This window comes from Canis lupus, chromosome 24, assembly GCF_011100685.1.
Source record: "Canis lupus familiaris isolate Mischka breed German Shepherd chromosome 24, alternate assembly UU_Cfam_GSD_1.0, whole genome shotgun sequence".
NCBI lineage: Eukaryota > Metazoa > Chordata > Mammalia > Carnivora > Canidae > Canis > Canis lupus.
Genome location: NC_049245.1, coordinates 10,933,785 through 10,959,266, shown reverse-complemented (window position 1 = coordinate 10,959,266; position 25,482 = coordinate 10,933,785). Strand labels below are relative to the sequence as shown.

General features: G+C 37.3%; 1 protein-coding gene across 5 annotated transcripts in view; it reads left to right on the top strand.

The window, feature by feature from the left end:
• BTBD3 (BTB domain containing 3) overlaps positions 1 to 24,842 on the top strand; it is a 34,134-nt gene extending 9,292 nt beyond the window's left edge. For 4 of the 5 annotated variants that reach the window (XM_038571604.1, XM_038571601.1, XM_038571603.1 and 1 more), the window contains 4 exons: positions 15,436 to 15,706; positions 16,207 to 16,297; positions 16,877 to 16,995; positions 20,363 to 24,842. In XM_038571604.1, the coding sequence (XP_038427532.1) occupies positions 15,564 to 15,706; positions 16,207 to 16,297; positions 16,877 to 16,995; positions 20,363 to 21,395 (1,386 nt within the window). In that variant the 5' untranslated portion in view covers positions 15,436 to 15,563 and the 3' untranslated portion in view covers positions 21,396 to 24,842. Of the gene's footprint in view, positions 1 to 13,219; positions 15,113 to 15,435; positions 15,707 to 16,206; positions 16,298 to 16,876; positions 16,996 to 20,362 lie in introns of those variants that run through there. The other variant, XM_038571602.1, reaches the window with a different exon arrangement.
• Positions 24,843 to 25,482: the final 640 nt, after the last annotated feature.

The window sequence follows — 25,482 nt, the reverse complement described above, 5'->3', positions numbered from 1 at the left end:
CCTCCCCTCCACGTAGGACACCCTTTCTGGCAGAGGTGCATCCCTGAGCACTCCCTCCTTTGCCATGGTTTCTTCTTTCTCCGTTCCTTGGGGCCTTAGGAGCCAGGGTGGGTAAGTGCTGGAAGCTGGCACGCTTCTGTTGGAGAGACTGGGCAGTCACTGGTCCCTGCTCTCTGCCTGCTCGCCCCCCCCCCCCCCAACACCTCTCCCCTAGGGGGTCTCAGCATATCTGTCAAGAAATGTAGAATTTTGTTAAGTTGAATTAGTGGATTTTCTAGCTAACTTAATACTACTATTCAACAGTATTTTTGTGGGACCTATGGGATCAGCCCATGCTTACTTGCAATTCTGAGTTATTTTATCTACTTTCTCTTGTCAGTGCCACAAAAGACTCCTCAAAATGCAGAATTTGATCCTGAATTCTTGGTAGCATACAGCTGCTGGCAGGTACTCAGAATCATCACCAGGCAGTGATATACTCTGTACGAGGTTGGGTGCCGGTTCGGGATGTCAGTATATAATGGTGTCTGGCTTGAGTTATAGGAAAACCAGATGCTCAAGTTTGGGACAACTTGTATTTTGATATTACTGTCTTTGTATAATAACATAATTATTGGGTATAAAGTAATTATGAGGATTACAATTCTACCAACATACACAACCTCTGAAATCCTTTTATGAGTGAAGCTAAGAAAGTGTTTTTTTTTTTTAAGATTTTATTTTTAAGTAATCTCTACACCCAAAGTGAGGCTCAAACTCACAACCCTAACATCAAGTTCCATGTTCCACCAACTCAGCCAGACAGACACACCAGTAAAGGCTATTTTTAAATGAAAAATTACTGCTGGTAGATGAAATATTTCCCTTGGACTTCAGCAAAGTCCTAACTTGAACTTTATTTCCAACAAAGTATCTTTTACTACTTAGTATGTTACAAAGATTATTGGCATTATATAAAACCAAACACTGTACTATAGATAAATAATACAAAGGTAGATATTAAATTAGTGTGAGAGAAGCAAGTTTTAACCAGACACATTTAACCAAACAAATGTGTCTGTCTTTAAATGAAAGAAAATGAACAGCAACTTCTCTTCACGTTGACAGCAATGCTTACCTTGGGGGGACAGCAGAGGCTGCTACTTCTAATTCTCCTAAGGAAACCTGGAAAAGCATACCATCAGGAAGATGTCCTATCAATGTCTTTCTTACTGTTAAAACTTATGTGAAGTTTCTAAGGACATTTTTTTTTACTAAAAATCCATTTAAACTTTTATTTTAAAGTCTTCCAAGAAGGTATGAACTGATAAATCTTGCATCTCATGTCCTGTGAATTTTGTGAGGTTGGAGCAAAGATAAGGTGCCAAACAGGGTCATAGAACAAACAATATTAGTTCTTTGCTGTTAATTTTTGTGGCAGAAATTGTCATGTTTTTCTTGTATTCTTTATTTTGTCTACCTAATGTGCAAAAAAATTTTGGGGGGTGAATAGTTGAGAATTTTACTCTCAGAGTTGTTGATTTCTAGAAGAGTAAAACCAAAAGACTGATAGGTATAAACACCTTAAAAGAACTTTTATTAAAACACTCTTAAGGGCTGGCCACCAATCATGCTTACAGTAAAATCCAAATTCCTTATGCAAGTCGAGTGTCAGTGGTTCCCATAGTTTTTGTTCTCAGGATTCTTATACTCTTATTTTGAGAAACCCTGAGAACTTTTGTTTATAGAGGTTATATCTATTGTTATTTATTAAGGAGTAGAAATGAAAGCAAAGAAAAACTTTATTTACTTACATGTTTAAAAATAAATAAATGTTTTGGGTCGAATCATATGATGAAAATCTCTTCTCCCAGGTAGGTAGGAAGGATATTTTAATAGCCTTTTCAGATTATTGAGAATATTCTTTAATACCTTGTCAAACTTTGGTAGTTTTTTAAAGTTTAATTGCCATGTGAAAACATCAGTGAACTTGTACTCTTGTCATACTGAAATCCATTGGTCTGTCTTGCACTTAAAATGGACCATTTTTTTTCCTGTGCACGATTTTGTAATGTGAGTGCATTGTTATTAGAAGACATTGGTTCAGTGAGTTATGAAAATCTTTCAAATGTTATGTTTAATTACACAATATTAAAATATTACATTCATTTAATGTCACCAATCTCATCAAGAACAGTCTTTAAATGTTGGGAAGCTATCAAACATAGTGATGTAATCAAAATTTCCAAAATTTTAATTTTTGCTTGCCTTTATTTGAAGTGACACTTCATTCGTTTTTGAGAAGATGTCTGCTAGATATTTAAGTGAAAAAGCATATTTGGCAAATTTTCTCAAGTACGGTTGATATTCCATGAAAAAAAAAAAGAGTTGTTCACCTCTAAAACAATTACATGAGTATTTTTTTCTCAAGGCAACCGTTGTATCTGCATTTCACTAGAACTGCTTTGTGCATTTCATCACACAAAATATTAAGAGATGTGTGCTCAAGCGTCAAGGTTTAATTAAATCAACAGTTTTTACTGCTGCATCTCCCAGAGATTCCCCCATGAAACAGTACCTTGATTATGGCCAAGGAAGGCACAGGAGCTAATTTGCATTATTGAAGCTGTTTTACCACAGTTCCTAAATTCTCCTATTCCCCAGGTGTGGGCAGGGAGGAATGGGGAAAGATAGGTGATTTGACGGGTCCTTCAGTGCTTGTTCCCTTTGGCTGTTCAGGAACCATGGGAGTGATCGTCACCTCTGGTGGCTTAGGAACCAGCAGCATCAATAGTGAAGAGTCACACAGCCAGGCAATGGTACCAGTTCTTTTGGAGCTTCCAAAGAAAACCTTCCCTTTTCTATTTGGAGCAGATGGCTCCTCTCATGAGGGCTCTTGGTTATGTATCACCACTACCAGATGTTAACTAAGAGGTTTCAGAGGGCTTCAGTCACTTCTACCTACTTCACATACTTTCTTAATCAGTGCATTTCAAAACTGCTTAAAATAATACCGTAAAATCATTCATTCTTTAAACAACAGGCACAAAATAATATATTTACCTTATCCCACCTGCTCAAAAAATACATTTTTGATAGCCATTTTAAGTTATTTGGAAATCCAAGTTATTTTTTATGTTTTGCCCACAATTCAAACCATTGCATTTTAACGGTTTGTTAATAAATCATCCCTACTAATGATTTTTAAAATCATTACTGGTGATAAAAATTTTCCTTTATTAACATGCAAGAGACTTGGCAGCTGTGGAGAAGATACTCAGCTATTTATTCCTCTATTGATATTACTATCTTCATTTATTCTTCCTTTAGTCTTAGAATATATTGATAGAAGTTGAGAATTCTTTATTTTTGGGAAAAAATCAAACACTTTTGTTTCTTAATAAATCATGACATGGAAATGCACATGTGTAAAAAGTGCACTTTTCTACTTATGCTCATTTTCTGCGGTAATTTTAATGGGACGTTGCCCATCCCTGGCACTGTGGTTTGTTTGCCATGTAGGCGTGAGTTTCCAGACTATTCACATAGGAGCCCTGTACACACAAGCCTGTTTTATTACTTTGTTTGAGGATTGGGTGTGTCTAATGTAGTGGAAATTTATCCATTCAGTGTTAAGTACAAATGAAACACATTTCAAAGTAAAAGTCTCTTTAATTACCTATTTTTTTAGATTATTCATATGACTGCTTTCTTCCTTTCATGTGAATTGCTGAGAATTTATTATCCTTTCCAGTTCATTAAATTATTAAAATTCTCTACTGGTGCTATAAATAAATATGCCAGACCACGAATTGAGACTAGTTGATAAAGGCAGCTTTGTCCTAGTAACTGGGTCTTGCTTGTGGTTAACCCACACTTTAAATATGTGAATATCTGTACTACAGTGAGTTTTAGACTTCTGGTGAAGCAAAGCCTTGCTTTGAAACACATGTGGGGACTTGCTTTAAGTAGAGCTTTAGCATTGTCATTTGGCCTAGCTGCAAGATGAATGCAGTATTACTAAACTCCATTTGTGCTTGGACATGTTCAGGAGAGCCTCGGGACACAGATATCTAGATTCTTTACCACTGTACCTCACATAAACCTGCACTCAAAAGATAGCTAGAAACATCATAGACCTCAGTTTCGGACCATTTTAAACCCAGGAAGAGTTGCACTCTACCAATGCACTCTAGGGTTCTAAATGGGCTTGGACATGCTGGACTCAATCCTTCCTGTTACACAATGATTGAAAGCCAGATGTGAGTGTTGGTGCTTGTGGTGCTATTAACTCTTACTGGGAGATGTAGCCCTTAGAGAATTCAGTCTAATCAGACTACATAAGGCAGGATGGAATGTGAGAAAAGGCTGCATGGAGAGCCTCTAAGCACCAGGAAATCTTCCTTATTGAGTTGTCTTTGGACTGCATTGTGAAGCATGGATAGTCATCTGGTAGGTAGATTTGTAGGGAAGAAAGAGCAGTGAAGATTGCAAGAGGCAACAGGCTCATTTGCAGTGTGGGAACAGTCTGGTTTGCTAGGTGAGTCCATGAAGAAGATAAGATAGAGCTTACAGACATGTTGTGGTGATTCAGAATGTGTTGTAAAACATGTGACTTTCTCTCTCTGAAAAAGGCGAGACAGAGTTTCTTTTCTTCCTGTGTAGATGCTTGGTCTGCAGTCCTGATGTACTAGTGGAGCAGGGGAGACCCATTCTTGTTTCACATGGTACCTCTTCAGGAAGAACAGCACAGAATAGTTGGTTAAAACTTGGCTATACACCACCTAATAAATACTCCTTTTTGTTTCCTTTTTGATGCTATATTTTAAATTTTATGAGAGCATATTACCTTAAATACTGACATCAACTAAGTCTCCTATCCTAAACTCTAACTGGGTCATGGCATCCCTATAGCTGGCTAGTAAAATGCTTATGCAGAGATCTAACATCTATTAATTTTTATCACCATTTTCAGAGACTGTCTGCTTTTCTTTTGTCTAGTTCCAGTCATGATCATTACCGAAGATCTTGTATGGGTCCACATTAACTCTGAACTGTGGTGACATGGTTGTTGTGTTAAAAAAACAAAGTAACAGTTGAATTGCCACTTGTTGAGGATATATTTGAATATCTGCTCATTATAGTTCAGGTACACATGTAAATACTGCCTGCCTGTTGTTTTGTGATGTAGAAATTAGGGAAACCCGAATTTAAAAACATTTTTTATGAATACTTTTGACTCTAAATGAAACTCACTTGAGCGTTATTTTATGAGCAATTAAATTATTTTATTCTATACCTCTGGGCAGTTCAAGTACTGACCTACTTATATGGTAGCTCTTAATTAAAAAAGAAATGCTTGCTGAATATATATTAGAATTGAGTTTTTGTTTAAAATATCTTATTTTCTTAGTTCTGGCACATGCAGTGAAACTAAGTACAGAACCTTCTCAACTTTTATTCCGATTACAACAGCATGAGGGATGGAAACAAGGGAGTACTTTATCAGTGCCAAATAATTATTTTCTGCAGCAAATGAAAGCAGTCTCTGAATGTTACTTGGTGTTGATATAGTTAAGATTTTGCCAACCTTTATAGGACAATGTGCCTTTATATTGTGTCCTTCACAACAGTCATGGGGAATTGTATACTTTAAAGCTAATTAAAAGTAGCATAGAACCCATTTCTTAAATTTGCTTTTAAAACAGATTTTACTTTGAGTTTTTGCCAGAAGTTGCTTTCTATAATAATCCTCTGTTACAGGCTTCTAATTCTACTTGAATTTCTTGTTAGAAAACATTTTTGTGACTTAGTTTAGAAAAGTTAGGTGCCTTTTTCATTTTCGTTTGATGGTCTCTACCCCAGAAGAGATAGGTTGGAAATTGGGTATGAAGATGCCTTGTATAACTTCACATGTATTTGTATTTTCCCAAAGCACAGTTTTTCTCAGTGGAGATTTCTTACTTTTAGATCTTGCACTATTTGCTTAAAATAACTATCTTTTATTGTAGTCATATACATAGTAAAAGTGAAGGAAGGCATTTCATTACTGGAGACCCTTGTGGATGACAATCAATTCCTAAAATCGGTAACTGATTTTTTTCTATGTGATTTTGTTAAAATAAGAAATAAAAGCTTCCTCTTACCTTCCCCCAGCCTTGCCTTTACAAAACCTTATCTTGTTCACTTTACAGTGATAAAAATGTTAATCCTGTAGATATTTTTTACTAAGAGTTGTGGATGTTGGGGAAATTGGTCTGTGACATTTACCCCACTAATAACCAGTATCAATACACAATATCTGGTGGTTTGAGCATGTCCCATTCCATGTGCTTATTGGAAAAGAGTGGCTTTCCCAAATAGAGGAAAGCATTAACTCTTAATGAAAAAGGGCTTTGGCTTTTATTTTAATCTGATTGTGGAAATGTTTTTTGTTATTCCTAATATCAGGGGGAAAAATAGCACCTGCCTAAAGTTAAAAAAAAAACTATGAAAAAATGTTTTTCTTTGATTAGCATACAATTTTCTTCCTGTCAACTGAAGCCAACAGCCAACCTAAAGAAGGCTACAGCAAAGTTGTTCCATTCTAGCATTTCCAGTAGGATTAATGTCCCCTGTTGGATCAGTACAGTCTCCCTTCTGGCCTTCTCAGAAGAGACTTCCTGAAGCCTGATTTTACTTCTGTTTGGATAAATTGTTTTTAAGTACCCAGATCAAAGTCAGATGTTAATGGGATCATTGTATTACAATACTAATGTTTCTTTCTGGATGCAGGGCTCCATTGTCCATCCCAGGACCCTGGGATTATGACCTGAGCCAAAGGTTGCTGCTTAACCGACTGAGCCACCCAGGTGCCCTGAAAATAATAACTCCTAAGCAGTCATTTAGCTCTAGGTTTAATTTATATATAGTGTTGTTGTAAGTTATTCTTTGATTGACTGATAAAGTATCTTCAGCAGATATTACCCAGAGAATTAATAGGCTTCTGTTAATCAAGTTTATAGAAATGTATAGTTGTACACCATGAGAAAATGTTAGAAATGCATTGTATTAATGCTGGAACTCTTACTAATAGAAATTCTCATTTTGGAATTTCCATGTAGACGTTCTACCATATCATTGATTATCATAGTAGCAGTCTCAATTGAGAATTATGATTATATACTGTTTCAAAAATGACTATTTGATGAAAGCTTAATTATTCTAATGTAGTTGAGCCAGAATTCTGAGCTGCCATCTTGCCCGGTTAGGAGAATATTAACAAACCTAAAGAAGAGCACCTTTTCTTTCTGTTGAATATTCACCTTATTCACCGACTACAAATTGCCATCAGTTGTAAGATATGCTATTATTCTATATACCAAGAAGAAAGGGAAGAAAAAGGCCTAGTAGTTGTACTTACGAGATTCCCATCAATTATAAGATAAACCCAATTTCAGAAATATTAAATATTAGCTGAGTTGATTACTCAAGTAATGTTGAGTAAAGATAATATTAAAATGTAAAGGAGATTATATTAAATAAATCAGTAATTCTGCCAAACATAAAATTTCTTTAATCCTAGAAATCTAGAATTGTAAAAAATTAAAATAAGATTATGTAGTCAGCACTTTATACATGAGGAAATTTACTAGAACATCTAGAGTATATAAAAATTAGCAATTGATTATCGTTTACCAAAGTATATTAAACTCTATAAAAGAATTCATAGTAATCCTTTTAAATAGCTATCTTTAGAGTATCTCATGATAAATTTTATATACTGTTCCTTCTCAAGATCACTTCATTTAAATATGATAGAGAGGGCAACCCTGGTGGCCCAGTGGTTTAGCACTGCCTCCAGCCCAGGGTGTGATCCTGGAGACCCAGGATTGAGTCCTATGTCAGGTTCCCTGCATGGAGCCTGTTTCTCCCTCTGCTTGTCTCTACCTCTCTCTTTCTCTCTCCCCTCCCCCCCCTCTCTGTCTCTCATGAATAAATAAATAAAATCTTTATGAGTTAAATAAATAAGAAAGAAAAGGAAGGAAGGAAGAAAATAACTTGGGATTTAGATGAAGTTGTTTGGTATCCCAAGTGTGCATATAGACACAGTTATAAGCATGAAATATCATATTAAATACCATATGGAATTTTTAAAAGAATTATTGTTTCTGCCTTCAAAGAATAGACACATTCTACCTTTCTGCATATTTTCCAAGTTGGTGTAATTTAAGATTAACAGGAGCTCTGTGGTGAAAAGGAAATGACTTAGTGAATCTGTCCATGAGCTTCATTCTTCTAGCCAGCACTGGGGTATGCCATCAGTCTTAGTTATCACCCTTGGTGCTACAGTTAAAACTAGTTCATTGTTGAGAGGGGCCAAGTTGAGTTGCTAGTATAGACATCATTATGTGTTCCATAGATGGACTACTTGTAGTTTTGGGCTCTCTCATAAAGTGAGTACAGCAGAGACCTGCCAACAGGTGGTCTCACAGGTTTGAAGTCCAGTGGACAACTAGCCTAGAGTATGGGTTCCAGGTGCAGGAGATTTGTGCATCGGGTGGGGACCTGATCACAGTGTACAACACAGATGTTAATAGTTGAACCTCACCAAAATCCCAGTAAGATCGTCAGCAATTTAGGACCTTCTTGGCCAGTGAGAGAGGCTTGAGCAAGATTGCAGATGGGATGAAATGTCAGTAGTTGTGAGGCCGGGGAGATTATAAAGGCAGGGAGCCAGATTAATCTTTGGGTTTTGGTTGTCCCAGAAGATTGTATCACAAATGTTTCCTGCTTTGGGCACAATTGTTACTAATAGTGAAAGCTTGCCTTTTGCAAAATGTTTTCAACATTTATCAAAATGCTTTCCCAAACAGGTAATCTTGCCTTCATTCTTTAAACCTGAGGGTTGAATGGGTATTTGGCAGATGAAAAAAAACGAGTCTAATGGATACTAAATACTAAATACTAATACTAAATAACCTTAAGGTTACTTCTTGTTGGCTCTTGCTTTTTTCACTATATCATGCTGCCAATGCTTGATTCCATATTTATTTTTATATTTAGAAAGCATATAGTCCGTTTTCCAGCAGCTGTTGCTATCTTTAGGGACTGCCAACATTTTGTTGCCTTTTTTTTTTTTTTAACCTCCTAAATTGCAAGCATAACTTTAGCTCAGTATTGAAAAGTAAGCAAAAACAAAACACTATTCCATCACGGCTTATCAGGTTAAGTTAAAATTACTCTCCTCTGTGATGGTCTGTCAGTAATTTTTGGAAGTGATACTGATTTCCACAGTCTACCCTACCTTGTTTAAACCCCAGTTAACCTCACTCTGTAGCTGTTTAGATATTTTGTGGTAAACCAAATACAAGTCCAGACAAGGAGTTCAGAGTTAGAGCAGTTAAACAAGAGTTGCCCCCGTTATTAGTTGTCGACATAGGATTTGTTGGTATAAACCATAACTGCCTGGTTTCCCCAACTTTCATTTTACTGGAGAGCCTCTTATGTTTTTGAGCAGATTACTCATGGCCCTTAGGCATTTTTTATGTTCCTTCCTGTTATAGTTCCTTTCCATTTCTTCCCAGAAAGTATCCTAGAACTCTTCCTACAGGGTGCAGAATATATATGTTCATGTTTTTCATATCTGTAAATTTTGCATATTTTCATTTTAAGTAGATGAGAAATATGAAGGTAAAAATGAGGGGTAATTAACTGTGGATGGAAATTAGAATGAGTGGAACAGACAAAATTAGGCGACCAGTCTGGAAATCTGCATTCTAGTCCAGACATTGTGCCACTGCTTAACCATTCACAAATCCCTTCTGGATACCTAGTCATCTTACCTATAGAGAGAGTTACATTAAATGATTTCTAGAGCCCCTTTCAAGTTCCAAACCTCATTCACGTCCCCAAACTGAATATATAAGATTCTACCAAATAAAGAGGGATGTCAAGCAGACCTTCCAGTGGTGAAGAAGATGATCTAAGTGAGCCTAAATTCTGTTGATAATCTTGTTATTGGGAATTGAATGAAAGGAAATAAAGATGATTGAACTTTCTGACAATTGTAAAAATCATCCAAAACCCACAATGACTGGCTAATCTCTTAAAGTTGGTTCCTAATCTTGCTCACTATCATATGCCAGCCACCTAACACAGTGCATGATCAGCATGTTGTATTTTAAGTACAGGTTTTGCCTCTATCTGAAAGTACAGCATACCTGTGAAACCCTTTGTAAGCCAAAAAGGCATAAAGAAGCAAATACCATTAATTCGTTTGGAAAAAGTTTTGAGTGTCCCTGGAACCAAAAAATGACTTCTCTCTGGCTTTTCTGATAGAGTAGAACACATCTTGCTAATAGATGCACAGAATAAATCAAGATAAAGCACAGATGTTCACAGAGTTCAAAGCTCTGATGGCTTGATGCTGAGTGTAGTTCCCAGGGAAGAATTTTGGTGGGGCCACTTTTCTCAGGATGTGTGCTGCCTCTGTAATGGCTCACTGCAAAACATGCTGAATGCTATTTTTGCTTTTTACCTTTTTTCATAAAAGCAAAAATTCTTTGGATTTCCTTTAGCTAGTCATAATAGATACTAATGTAGGTCTTCCGTAAAAGCAAAGTTCAAAATGTGGACTTTCAAAAAGTGAGAGATACATGTATATACTTTATAAAAGATTGATGGACTTCTTGACCAATTTACTTCATTAGGGCAGATTAACCATGTCTTATAACAGCTTTAAAATTCAGGAGGCAAAAAAAAAAAAAAAATTCAGGAGGCATAAGAATATAAGAATTATAAGAATAAATGATACTGGGACACCTGGGTGGCTCAGCGATTGAGCATCTGCCTTTGACTCAGGGTGTGGTCCCTGGAGTCCCAGGATGGATTCCCACATAGGGCTCCCCTCGTAGAGCCTGCTTCTCCCTCTGCCTCTGTCTCTTTGTCTCTCTCATGAATAAATAAATAAAATCTTAAAGAATAAATGATACAATGCTAGTTGAAATTTTGGAGGCAAGATATGAAAGTACATTTGGAGCTGGTATCCTTTATTTATCCACCCTTCAGCTTAATGGGTGATGTTTTTGGGTTGCAGATTCAATAGATGGAGTTTTAACTCCAAATTTAATTTCTCAGGGGGAAAAGAAGCCATAATTTGTGTTTAAAGAAGTGGACTATAGATATGAAAGCAGAGAGGAAAGTGACATATAAATATTTTGTATAATCAAATCAATTAAAAATTTTTATAACATTTTATTGTGTTCGGTCTGGGTCATGGATTGCTCTGAATGATGGATGATAACTATGGCTCCTTTTTCAAGGAAAATAAATGCACACTCCAAGTTGTTCATTCCATTTGTTGATGCAGCTATTGCTTTCTTCCCCTTAGCCCAAGTTCTTGATAGAAGAGAGCCCTGGAATGTTAAATTCTGAAAGCTATTAGAAATCATCTAGACCGGTATCACTTAAACTGTGGTTATGAAAGCAATAAAATGAATTAAGACCAACATTAAAAAGAAAAGAGAAAAATCAGATCGAAAATATCTATACTATCCTAATAAGCTAAGCGTTTTTGTTCTGTGAACTATCTTTCCATTTGTGCGTGAATATGTGCTAATACTGAGTCCAAATATATAATGCATTTCTGACTGAGGATTGAAGGTAAAGATTGAGAAACAGTCATCTAGAGAACCTCTTCATATTATTGCTGAGAACTTGAGGCCCTTAAAAGCTAAATGATTTATCAGACTCCCCTCCCCTCCAACACACACACACACACACACACACACACACACACACACGCTTCAATTTTTTGTGGCCGAATGGGGACTGAACCACATTATGTGATTGCTGGTTTTGCTGTACCAGAATATATATTTTTTGAAAGAAAATTGAGAAGTAGATTATTTGAAAATACTAAATGGTTAATTTATTTCAACTTGGAATTCCTTAATCCTTTATTTTTTCCCACAAACGTGATCTCTGTTGTCCTATAAAATAATCTGAGCATGAGCTTCTTTTCCAGAGAGTCGAAAAATATTTTGAGGCCTCTTAGTTGGCTGTCCACACACGTGAATCCTAGAATTTTGACATTTAGGGCCTAATCAGAAGGCCCTAATTTTATAATAAGATATGAAGATTAAGTTTTATGATCAAACCAAGTTAAATCATTTTAAATTTTTTCACCATTCACTTGATAATTGAATGCGAAACATGGCTCCAGATGTTGATACTGGATCATTGGGAGACCCTGTAATCTTCCTTATTTTATTCTCATATGAGGTTTTCTCAAACTTGAATGTCCTACAGATTAACTAGAGGGTCCTGTTAAAATGCATTTCTGATCCAGAATCTGGATGAGATTCTGGATTTCCGACAGGCTCCCAGGAGGTTCTGCTGCTGCTGTTGAGGCTGCTCCATGAACCACACTTTGAGGAGCAAGGACTTGGTGTTACTTTTTAAACTGTGGTAGGAAAACGAAGCTCTTAAGAAGCTTTCTATGTCATGATTTTACTAACATTTTCATGCTTTTCAATTTGATTATAAAAGTTAAAATGCCATTTAATTTTTGTATTTAAGAACATTTTTCTGTATTAACATTTCTTTAAAACAGCCATACTCCTCAGTCCCACATTTCTTGAGTGACAATGACCCTCTTTGCAGTATTATTCTAGGGGATTCAGATTGAGCAGTGCTTCATGTAATTAGTATATTCAAGCTTTTCCACAAAACTTAATTTTCCAAATACCTAAAACCTTTAATGTCAGAAAGAACATTTTCTAAAATATTATATAATTTTCTTAAGCTATTGCGCACACTTTTTATTTTAGTGGTGTAAGAGCAGTGTTCAAGCCTTTCTTGGTAAAAGGTGTTGAACTGCATATGAAATGAATAAAAACCACAAAGCCTTCTAAGGAGCTTATATCTACTTTTATCTTGTATCTGCTTTTTATGCTTGTTATATTTTGTCTTTCCAGTTGACAATTATTAGTATGTCTGTCTCAAAGCAGCTTATTTCCCTTTCCATTCTAATTGGTCACTATCGGGGATCCCTGGGTGGCGCAGCGGTTGGGCGCCTGCCTTTGGCCCAGGGTGCGATCCTGGAGACCCGGGATCGAATCCCACGTCGGGCTCCCTGCATGGAGCCTGCTTCTCCCTCTGCCTGTGTCTCTGCCTCTCTCTCTCTCTCTCTCTCTCTTCTCTCTCTGTGACTATCATAAAAAAAAAAAATAAATTTAATTGGTCACTATCTCACCTGAAAGCCAGGTCTAATCCTGGTTAGAAGGACCTGCCTATGGTGGGGGCTTTCCAAGGAGTTGGTGTCAGGAAGCTCAGTAGCAGTTAAACAGAAGAAAAATCTTTTGGTTTTAACCATATCCTGGGTAGTTAGGTCAAATGGGAACAGATTTGTTTCTTCATACCTTTCACCACATGCTTTTAAAAACTAGTCTCTAGATCTCTCTCTGTGATGTGTGACTTGAAAGGGTGTGTGTGTGTAGGGGGGTGGGTAGCCCTGTGATTGGGAACACAGTAATTATAATAAGAGCACTCAGGGTCCATCTAAAATGGGGATGAATAGCCTTGTGGTAAAGACCATTGGTTCTCTTCTATACACAGTCTATCTTGTACTGGCTTTGCAGTTTTAAGAGTAATAATGATGACAATAAAGAGGATATTCCTTGGTTCAGTCTCATGATTTAGGGCCTCAGGGATTAAAAGTTTGGTTTCGGTTTGTTCTCTTGAGTAGATTATTAGTTACAGTGACCATCATAGTGCATTCGTTCAGCCCTTACTCTGTCAGGGACTCATTATTCAGATGAATACTGTGCAACAAGCAGGGCCGTGGCCGAGAAGATTGAGCCAGGAGTGGGGGTTAGCAAATGGCTGCTGCACCTGGAACAGATGAGAGTAATCCAGATAGATGGGGTGGGATTAAATTTCCTCATTAGTCCCTCTTTAGAAATAAATATATGTGGAACCTGTAGCAGGGTTTGTTTTTTCTTGCTCAACAAAGCCAGAGATTGTTGTGGGATTCACATCCATGAAAACCACATATGTAGTAGTTTATATTCTTCTGATTCAAAGCAGAGAGAACCTGTTTGCATTTTAATTAGGCAGCATCAGAACATTTATCATTTTGAATAGCCTTTTTACTGGGTTTGTGTTAGAAGTTGTGGATTATATTCTTTCAATTTATTACAAGTTAAATAAAGCCATAACGTTGAGGCTGGATTTTGAGATCCTGCGCAGGGCCCATCTGATGTATTTTTAGTGAATTATAACCTTTAAATACTGATTAAAGGTTACAGATTTGTTTCATTTGAATCTTATTTTCATATCTAAAATTTGTCTGTTTCAACGTGCAGCTAAACCTAGTGGTATAATCTTAGTCAAATTTAAAAGTATTTTCTGATCTGGGACTCCTGTCAAAGATCAACATAGGAACTAGAAAATGTTAGGAGGTAAAATGAACACATGACCTCATCTCTCTTATTTTATACTAGACTATAACTTGCATTCAAAGAGACTGGAAAAAGAAAAACAACATTCCTTTCCATTAAGCTGTCATAAATGTGTTGTTGAGTATGGTTTTGCTATTAATAATCCCTTTTAGCTGGAAGAATGGAGGATTTTGTTTGAAGTATCTGAAACTAAATGCTGCTGGGATAAAGATTTTACTAGAAATACAGAGTAGTTACCAGTCCCTACCCTTTGTTAATTGATCCTGCCTGTTTAACTGGGGAAATAAAAATGTACATCTACTGCAGAGAAATCTGTGGGCACAAACTATTCCTCTCCTGTTTGCAGATGTATTTCATAGGTTGTTTTTCTTACCTAAATATACAATAATACAGGAGACAACAGAATGCAACTACTGTTCCTTTAATATCAGAGCTATGCACGTTACAATAGGTGTCACTGTTTTGCTTGGTCCAATCATGATTGGTGACTTCAGCTATTGGCTCCCAGCACTGGCTGTCTGACTCCATCTGCAGGGCTGTAATACCTACTCTCCTCCGATCCATTCACCATACAACTTCAGCCGGCTGAACAGACTCGCACGGCTCCAGCACATCTTGCTAACCTAATTCAGAAAACAAGTGCTACGTCTCTCTCTGCCTGTCATCTGTGCTCAGCGTAGCATTTTCAGGTGATCTAGGAAACTGGGTTATTTTTATGAGCACATAAGAGCAATAGGAATCATGATGGAGATGTATTTAGCAGACCCAGTACTGGATAAAACTTAAAGCCAGTTTCTATTGAACATAGTGAAAAGGTCACCTTGTCCGGCTGAGAGAAGAAGCAAAATAGCAGCTTGTTGGTTTCTGTTAACATCTTGGCTCATGCTAGCCTCTTTTCTTTGATGTTTGCACCAATTTGGGATATCTAGCTATAAAGAAAGACATACTGTACTCATGGTAGATGACAAGGAAAAGAACATGAAATGTCTCACCTTCTTCTTGATGCTTCCAGAGACGGTAAAGAATAGGTCCAAGAAAAGCTCGAAGACAAATACCAGCAGCAGCAACAGCGGCAGCAGCAGCAAGTTGCCCCCAGTTTGTTATGAAATAATTACCTTGAAGACTAAAAAGAAGAAGAAGATGGCTGCTGATATATTCCCTCGTAAAAAACCAGCCAACTCCAGCAGCACCACTGTCCAGCAGTACCACCAGCAGAATCTCAGTAATAACAACCTTATTCCGGCCCCAAACTGGCAGGGTCTTTATCCTACCATTCGAGAAAGGTAAGTGCCAGACCAGCATATTTACTTTAAAAGTTTTCCTGTGTTGGAAGTTTCTGCTTTTGCACAACCTGTAATGTATTTTAACATAAATCTGTGTTTCCTCTTTTCCCAGAAGCTTTATTGGTAATGGAAAACTGCCTTGTATCTTTTCCAAAACAGTACAGCTGTTTTCCTCTTAGATAAAAATGTTTCTGCAAGCTGTAACATTTAAGTGACAGGCTTGTGTCTACGGACCATGGAAGGTTTGAAGATAGAAACCTATTATTTGTCCTTAGTCTTATGAAAAGTTTGGATAACTTTTTGCCTTTTTTTTTTAACTTTAGTTACTTCCCATGTGTTTGCAATGATTACAAACAGTTGTTTAGTGGAATCTGTATTTGTAGTTCTGCCCTGAAGTTACTAAACTTTGCTAAGCTTGTGAGTCTTGTGGGATTTGCATGTTGGGAGGGGGTATTAAAAATGCTGGCTGCTGTGAATTAATAAATTGCCTCTGTTTATAGAAATGCAGTGATGTTCAATAATGATTTGATGGCAGATGTACATTTTGTGGTTGGGCCACCAGGTGGGACTCAGCGGTTGCCAGGACACAAAGTAAGCAACAGCTGCATTACCGGTTTAGTCCTGAGATTTACAAAGAGGGACCCTCTCCTCTTCATAAGCCTGAAACTTGGTTGGGGTGGGCAGCTTGCTGATGGCAGGCAGTGCGTGTTTCGCCCATCACAGAGAAGGCATAGCCTCTCCAAAGGGTCTTTAGCCACGCTTAATTTTTTTTCTTTGTTTCTTTCTACCCTGCTTTACATCCCACACAAAAATATGCCCTCTTAACTCTCCAGTCATGGGAAGTTGTTGTGACAGGTTAGGAAAGTCATGTTTACTCTTCCCCTAGAAATTTGGTTAGATAAGCTTTTATTTTATTTATTTTGTAATGAGGGAACTTACACATTAATTCCTTAAAGCTTTGAGGTAATTAGCAGCATAAAGGCTGGCTTGCATGAACATCTATCTTCTGCTTTCACAGCAGGATACACATTAGACCTTGGCTTTGAAGAAAGAGCAGGTGTAGTTGCTTCATGTCCACTAAACCTGATTGCTTGGAGTTGTTTTTCTGGACTGATTTACTGAAAATGCTTTCAGTTTAGTGCATGAAATAAGATTTCCTTTTCTCCACAGTATGTTTTAGCTGTTGGGAGCTCTGTGTTCCATGCAATGTTTTACGGAGAACTTGCTGAGGACAAAGATGAAATCCGTATACCAGATGTCGAACCTGCTGCTTTTCTCGCTATGCTGAAGTAAGCATCGTTCATTTGCTTAGAAAGAGTTTGTTTATGCTGTGTTTGTACTCTGCTGGCTTCACAGTTAAATATAAGTTCTGTGTAACTGAAAGGGAGACTGATGAAGAAAGAGGGTGCTGCTTACCTTGTAAATGTTTTTGGAGAAAACTACTGTGCATCTTTTGGGACAAAAGCATGTGGAATGGTGCAGGCATTTGCAATGACACCTTGGCATGGGATTTGAGACCAAGTGGCACGTATAGTGATTTGATTTTTAACGACTTAAAATTAAAAATCACTTTGTCATGGAGGATTGTCTATTACAATCTCTCTGACAGCATTGTGTATGAAGTCTTTAAAGATATAAATTATATTTTGTTTCACAATTCCAGAAATTCTGCACTCCATTTAAGTACCATTAGTTAAGAGATTGCTGAATTTTCTAGGAATTATTGTTTCTTGTCAGCAGATATAAAACTTACTGTGTTAGGAATGCCTGGGCGGCTCAGAGGTTGAGAGTCTGCCTTTGGCCCAGGGCATGATCCTGGAGTCCTAGGATCGAGTCCCACATTGGGCTCCCTGCATGGAGCCTGCTTCTCCCTCTGCCTCTCTCTCTCTCTCTCTGTCTCTCATGAATAGATAAATAAAAAATCTTAAAAAAAAATTATTTAAAACTTACTGTGTTAAAATATCTGATCTTTGTATGTACATACATACCATACATACAGGTACTCTTACATAAAACCAGATACCATTTCTCAAAGATAAAGAAATATTTGATAGTAGAAGAAACATTTTTGAGAGATATGAATAGTTTTCTATAGTTTTATATGTATTTTTACAAGAAAATTTTAATTGGTAATATAAAAATATAAACATGTAAGATATATACTTAAAAAATATAATCAGCTTCTTTGATGTGCACTGGTGGTGTTAGTGTGATAAGTAAGGTTTTATGATTTTTGTTAAATCCTTATTCTAGCACACCAAGTATATCAAGAGTTCAAGGTTATCTGCTGCTGTGGGCATTTTGGTTCCCTGGAATAAATGTGTTTGTTAAATTTTTCTGTGTCAACAAATTGGACGATAATCCCACAAATGCTTAAAATGTTGCAAGATATTTATTGTCTACTTCTACTGAGAAATAAGTACTCTAGTCAATTGTAGAACTTAAAAGTATTCAATTCTTTATTTATGTTGTAGTTTTGAAATCAGATTGCTTCTGACTGAAACTTCACAATGGGAAATAGGGAAATGAAAGATAAGTGAGCATGTGAAGTACCAAAAGGTAAACTAATCCACCACTTTTAAACAACCAACACTTAGTGACCTTTATAATCTTCTAGAGGTACATGTACAGAAACCAGTTTTACCTGAGGGTTTTGTTTTTTTTTTTCCAGTCAAATCAGCTTTGTATATTTGACATTGTCTCTTGCTGAGGAGAACGCTAACACTAGTTCAGCATTTTGACTGCACTGCAGTCCAGTAGAGTGTCCTGTTGTTTCAGCCAGAATAGATACATAATTAAGAAACACAAGTAAGAATTATAAAGTTACATTTCACTCAAGTCATTCTGTAGGCATTTTTTCTTACAAATACATTACCTAGAATATATCTCAATACAGCTTTTTAAAATGATACATACAGTGGTAAGAATCAGAAATGAAGTAAGGTGCCGTTTGCTGTTGGGCCATAGTTAGTACTGCACTGTTGCCATGGACAGTGGGGGCCAGGTTTTCCAGACCATGCATTGTATGGCTGAGTAGCCAGTATTCCTAGAAAGGGAGTTGTCAAGAAAAGGGGGAAGACTGCTCACTTGACAATCCGGGGTAAGAGGCACAACGTGCTGACCTTGTTCAGATTCTTCCCCAGCATCCTGGTTCTCAGGTCAGAACATCACTGAGCTGCCGGTATGTTGTGAGTTAGTCTTGCCAGGTATATTATGGCTTAGCATATCAGAAGAGAAGAGCTTCTAGGGAGCAAAAATGGAAGTTTCATTTGTGATTGTGGATGTTTTTCTTATTGTCATCACTGTGGGATTTTTTACTTGTGCAGAAGCCATTGCTAATTTTTTGTCATATATGTTTTACTGTTTTAAAATGTAGAAATTAAAGGAAAACTTCACAGCAAGTAGCTAAACATCTTAGCATTAGCTAGAAAAATATAAAAATTAAGTATTAACAGCATGTATTTTTCACCCGTATGTAGTTCTCACTGACTCTCGTACTCAACCATACCAGTCTAAAAGAAGCAGATGATTTTTGTCTTTACATACCATTTTGGGAGGCTGCCACCATTCCCCCAAATCACAAGAAATGTTCTCTCATCCTGACATAGGGATACCTTACAGAATCATAAAAATAAGTGCATATTTAGGCTTTCTTGCTTTTTTGTCTTTTAATTAAATATATCCAGAAATAATAGTCTTTAATTCTGAAGGTAGAAGAAATGTGTGGAGAAGAAAGAGTTTAGAGTTTGAAGGAAAAAAAAAAGCCAGATACAAAGCCTATGTCGGATTGTTGAAATTCATATTTGATAATCTGTTGAACTTTAAAGCTACTTGAAAAATATCTTGCTTAATTTCAGGTTTTATTTTGTGTTAAGGAAAAATTCAAGTCCTGCCTAGTTAAAAGAATTAAGATGTAATCATTGCCAACATTATAGTATTAAAGGCATTTGTTTCTTTCTGAATGTACAGAGAAAATTTAAAAATAAAACTATGTATATCTGTGTATATATATCGAGAGAGAGAGCGCACTCTTCTAAAACATAAGATTATTCTTTAAAAAAAAGGATTTTACGTATTTGTTTGAAAGAGAGAGAGAGCATGAGGAAGGAGGGGGGTGGCAGTGGGAAAGAAGCAGACTCTCCACAGAGCAGGGAGCCCAACAGGACATAGGCTCCAGGACACAGGGCTCAATCCCAGGCAGGACCTCTGGATCATGACCTAAGCCAAAGGCAGACACTTAACCAACTGAGCCACCAAGTACTCTGGAGATTATTTTTTGATTAAATATAAGATGGTGTATTTAACAGAAATTTTGCTATTTTTTGCTAATACTAACTTTGGTATATAGTTTTTTTTTCAAACAGCTCTAGTATCTTTTTTTTTTTTTTTTTGTTTTGAGAAGACATTGAATGCAGGTTATAAAATAGAGGCTAGAATGGTAACAGAAAGTTAATATCTTTAGTTATACAAATTTACTGCTGAGTTGGAATATTAATAATTAATGAACATATTTCAGATGTTCCCTTAATCCCAATCATTTTTATAATAACTGTCACATAAGATGACTTTCTTGGAACTAACTTGAAAGTAGTTGCATCTTGTTGGACACATTCATTTTGTGAAAATTCCATTTACATGCTGTGTGCTCTCTTTCAGATATATCTATTGTGATGAAATTGACTTGGCTGCTGACACAGTGCTGGCCACTCTTTATGCTGCCAAAAAGTACATTGTCCCTCACCTCGCCCGAGCCTGCGTTAATTTCCTGGAGACCAGCCTGAGCGCCAAGAACGCCTGTGTACTCCTCTCCCAGAGCTGCCTGTTTGAGGAGCCAGACCTGACCCAGCGTTGCTGGGAGGTGATCGATGCCCAGGCTGAGTTAGCTCTCAAGTCTGAGGGATTCTGCGATATCGACTTCCAGACTCTAGAAAGTATCCTCCGCAGGGAAACTCTGAATGCCAAAGAAATTGTGGTTTTTGAGGCAGCTCTCAACTGGGCTGAAGTGGAATGCCAGCGACAAGATCTAGCTTTGAGCATTGAAAATAAACGCAAGGTCCTTGGAAAGGCACTTTACTTAATCCGCATACCCACAATGGCCCTGGATGATTTTGCAAATGGTGCTGCCCAGTCAGGAGTTTTAACTCTCAATGAGACCAATGACATTTTCCTCTGGTACACTGCAGCCAAAAAGCCCGAGTTGCAGTTTGTAAGTAAAGCCCGCAAGGGCCTCGTCCCCCAGCGCTGTCACCGTTTCCAATCATGTGCCTATCGTAGCAACCAGTGGCGTTATCGGGGCCGCTGTGACAGCATCCAGTTCGCAGTTGATAAGAGAGTGTTCATTGCTGGCTTTGGGCTGTATGGCTCCAGCTGTGGTTCTGCAGAGTATAGCGCCAAGATTGAACTCAAGCGGCAGGGCGTTGTTCTGGGGCAGAACTTGAGCAAGTACTTCTCAGATGGCTCCAGCAATACTTTCCCCGTGTGGTTTGAGTACCCAGTGCAGATTGAACCAGACACCTTCTACACAGCCAGCGTGATACTGGATGGAAATGAACTCAGCTACTTTGGACAAGAAGGCATGACGGAAGTTCAGTGTGGCAAGGTGACTGTCCAGTTTCAGTGCTCCTCAGATAGTACCAATGGCACTGGGGTGCAAGGAGGGCAGATCCCTGAACTCATATTCTATGCTTGAAAACACCTCCCAAAGCAGTGTGAGCTCTGAGGTGCGCATCTGGTTCCTACTTGCTTATACTTAGCTCATCTGCAGATCAGCGCAGGTAATTCGTAATGAATGAAGCTGTAGGCAGTTTCTTAATTTCTTTCAAACTTTTAATTATGTATAGGCAAAAATGCAGCATTCAGCTTTTAACTATATGCTTAAAAGAGCCAAGTTCTTATTTAAGGCTTTGTGGTTTTTAGAGTTGCATCTATACACCCGAGGAGAATTTGTGCTCTTTTCCAACTGCTCCATTGACCTCCCAGTTTTGTCTCTCTCAGAATTTCTGGGTCACCTTGAATTTCCTTTAGGGCTTTATTTTGACAATAGAAATAAATATTCTAAAATAATAATGAGTTATTTTTAAAGAGAACTCCCCCCCTTCCCCAAATTACATGTAAACCTCAGTGTACAATTTTGAAAGAAGCTTTGCTTCGTAATAAATAATAATTTAGAAAGTAGACGATAGTTTTGTTTAGCTCTTGTTTCATTTTAAGTATTTTACTCTGGGCATTATTTTTTCTTAAATCCAAAATTCATAAGATTGTTAAATGTTAAACACTGCAAAGTATCAATGTAAAATAGGAAATTGGATGTTTGCTTAGGCCAGGACTTCTACTACAAGCAGGTTTTTATCCTTTTAGTTTAGAAGACAAACTATTGCAGTACAGACACTTCTTTTGGAACTAAATTACACATTTTTATTGTCATTGGGGAAAATCACAAGCCTATTAATTTAAACTAAAACAGCTTAGAAAGGAAACCTAAAGAAGTCCCATTCTACAAATAGTCTATTTGATGGCGTGATAGAACACACCATTTGAAAAAGCCAGTCTTCTCCCCACTTTGCTTCTGATCCCCACTATTTGCTTGTTTTTATAAGTCATACTGTATAGAATTCTTATGCCCTTTTTCCCATGAAAAGAGGACCAAACAATTCTTCAGATGTGTGGAGTAATAATTAGTTTTGTAGCACTACATGTTAATGTAATAAGATACTTTTATTCTTTGATTTTTCTTTTTTCTTTTTAATCCAAAATACACTTTACCTGATCTACTTTGACCACATACTATCTTCTTAGTTATAATTATGTCCTGTTCCTAGACTGCTAGAATTTGGTCTTTGGCTATCTTAAAGTGCCAATATATGCCTGCAGGGTTTTTTAAAAAAAGTCTGGAGCGATACATTTGATTGTAACTGATATTCACTGCATCAGCATCACATCCAGCCCTCTTATTTTTACACGGCTAATGTAAACAAAGGAGGGAAAAGCTCATCCAAAAATTCTCCTTCAGTGATGGCTTGTGATGGTTTAGTGCCTGTGACCCTGGTAGTGTCCAATGTGTTCACTGCCAGTTGAAGTATCCATGTCTTTCTGGGCAGCTTTTCTGCTCAGTGTGATCCTGAGATGGCTTCCCCCACCACCCAGAGTGTGGTCCCTGGCCGCCTCCTTCTCCTGCTCTGCGAGTCCCAAGCTGGCTTGTCTGGAGCCAGGGGTTAGTCCTGGGGTGGGTGGGTGGGTGTGTGCACGTCGTGGGCGTCCATGCACGTCCATGTGCATGCAAGTGTGTTTGCCGACTCAGGCATTGTCTCCTCCCTGCCTGGCCAGTATAAGAGGTCAGACAGAAATGGTCCCCATGCTGGCCCTAGCAAGGCCCCAGTAAGTGACTACCCTTATCTTATTCACTGTGCTTCTGGGCCACTTTTCCCCCCCAGTCGTGGGGTTTTTGCTTTTGGCCAGCTTCCCTGGTGGAGGAGAACACTGGATTATGGGAAATGTTTTAATCATGTTTGCCATTACCTATGCCTGTTAGCATAGGTGATCAAAAGCTGTTACTGGTGATTTTAGATGAGTACTCCCAGGACAACTTTCCAAAATTATCTAACAACTATTTCTTATTAGGAAGATGACAGATAGTAGTTTTGGCAAAGTATTTATGAAATAAAGGTGTGTTTTCAATTTAAAAATAGTTCTGTAAAGGATTTTGCTTTTAAATTATGATTAAACATTTCGGTAACTCATAGCTACCATGCAAATTGGTAGACTATATACCTGATTAGAAGGCACTCATTTTTAAGCCAGAGAAGAAGAAACCTGATTTAACACTAATGTCATCAGATCAGATTGTTGAGGTGGGTGTGATAACCTTAGATTAAAGATTGTTCATTTAGTAACGTTCACTGTCAGCACTCCTGTTAGCAAGATGCCCTCCATGTGGCTAGGGAACTGCTGGGTGAAAGCCGAGGGAGATCTTGTACACTGGGGGTATAAGAGCTTGATTTTATGTTAATTATTATTACCTAAAAAACAAAAGACAGATTCATCACCTAATTGGCTGGTGTTGAGAGCCATGAGTTAAATTTGAAAATTGTATTTAGAATAAGAAATTTTGTATTTTGAATCCTATTCTCCCTGTTGCATTTTCAACATGGAATGAAAGCTAATGTGCTTGCTTCATTTTCTTTGGTAATCTCGAATTTTGTAGCTTTTAAAACTAGAAAACCATTGTTCTGACAAGACAGGCAACTCTAGTGTAAAAACACATCTTTATTAAACAGAATACTCTGTAGATGCTTTTCCCAATGTATCTGGCAGTCTTTGTCGTTGTTCATACTGGGGATAAAGGGGAACTAGGCTAGCAGTTCTAATGTAACATTCTTTAAGCATATCTTAATATAGTATTTAAGTAAATGGTCTAATTTCTACATAATTATTGCACTGAACTGTCTTTTTTGTTTTTAAGGTGTTTAAATAAGCTCGGCTAATTCAAGACACTAGCCATTTGTGCAGAGTGCTTGAATTTAGTAGCTTACAGCATTATTTATGAAGGAAAAATATATAAATATGAAGTACCTCATGTTGAATGTTATTGTACTGTATTTTTAATGTAACAGTGCAGATCTTGTTAGACACATGAATGTGTATAATCATGTTAAATGCAAATAAAAATAAAATTGGTTCATAGATTTGTTTTCCTTAGCATTTTTGTAGGTCCCTTGAAACAGTAAAAAATCCATTCTGGCACTTTTGGTGCCACTACGTTTTGCAGAGATGGTTTTGCAGGAACATTTGTTTGCTAAGTATTCAGATATCTTTGATCCCTAAAGATGTAAAAATTTGAGGTAAAAGCATAAGAGAACAATGAATATGTTAATCAATCGCATTGTTCAAAGCCTGACTGTGAAGTTAATGAGAGGAAATGAATGGATGCATTTATATTCCCTATATGAAACTCGTGCTTTGCTGGCAGTCTGATGCTATAGTTGCTCACATGTCTGTGGATCTGACTGTATAAAGGGGTGTGGATACTGAATCACATCTAGCTTTAGATGTAACCAGTGCTGCTTGTTCCTGCTGTGTTATAATAGCTGGAGTGTCTGAATGAAAAAAAATAAATGTCATATGAGAATTTTGAATATAATTTTTATGTGCTCAACTAGTTTTCCATTTTATTTGCCCATATAAGTAATATATACACATGTGTACACATTTATACATAATTATATAATACACATACATATATTTTTTCTCTGCAGCTTTCTGTTGCTTTTATACTAGAGTTTATCGTGAAACCCTTTATATTTGTTTAATCCTTCATCTACTCAGGGTTCAGCTTCTACAGCAGCATACCTACTCAAAGGATTTTTGGAATTATTCCAGAGAATAAAGAAACTGAAAATATTCATTCTACTCAGCTTAATTACAGATACAACCTGAATTGCAAAGGTCTTTAATCCAGGAAGGTCAGCAGTTTTCTCTATTGCTGTTTAAACTTAATCCACATATGGTTGTTTTCAGTATCCCAAAACAATTGGAAATGATCCTCCCCCTTTGTTGGCATCCAGGAGCAACATGTCACTGAAATTATACTTTCTTCCTTGTGGACTCTGTGGCTTGTCTACAAAAGCAATGAACTTAAACTTGGCAAAAAATTGAAAGGAGGAAAGTATTCCTGAGGAACTAAGTCATAAAACGTAGAGGCCAAAAGAAGTAAGTGGCCCTGAAAAATCTGTGGTTCCCCTAAGTGTTCGTTAGAGTCGGACTCTGGGTGCCTTTGAGAT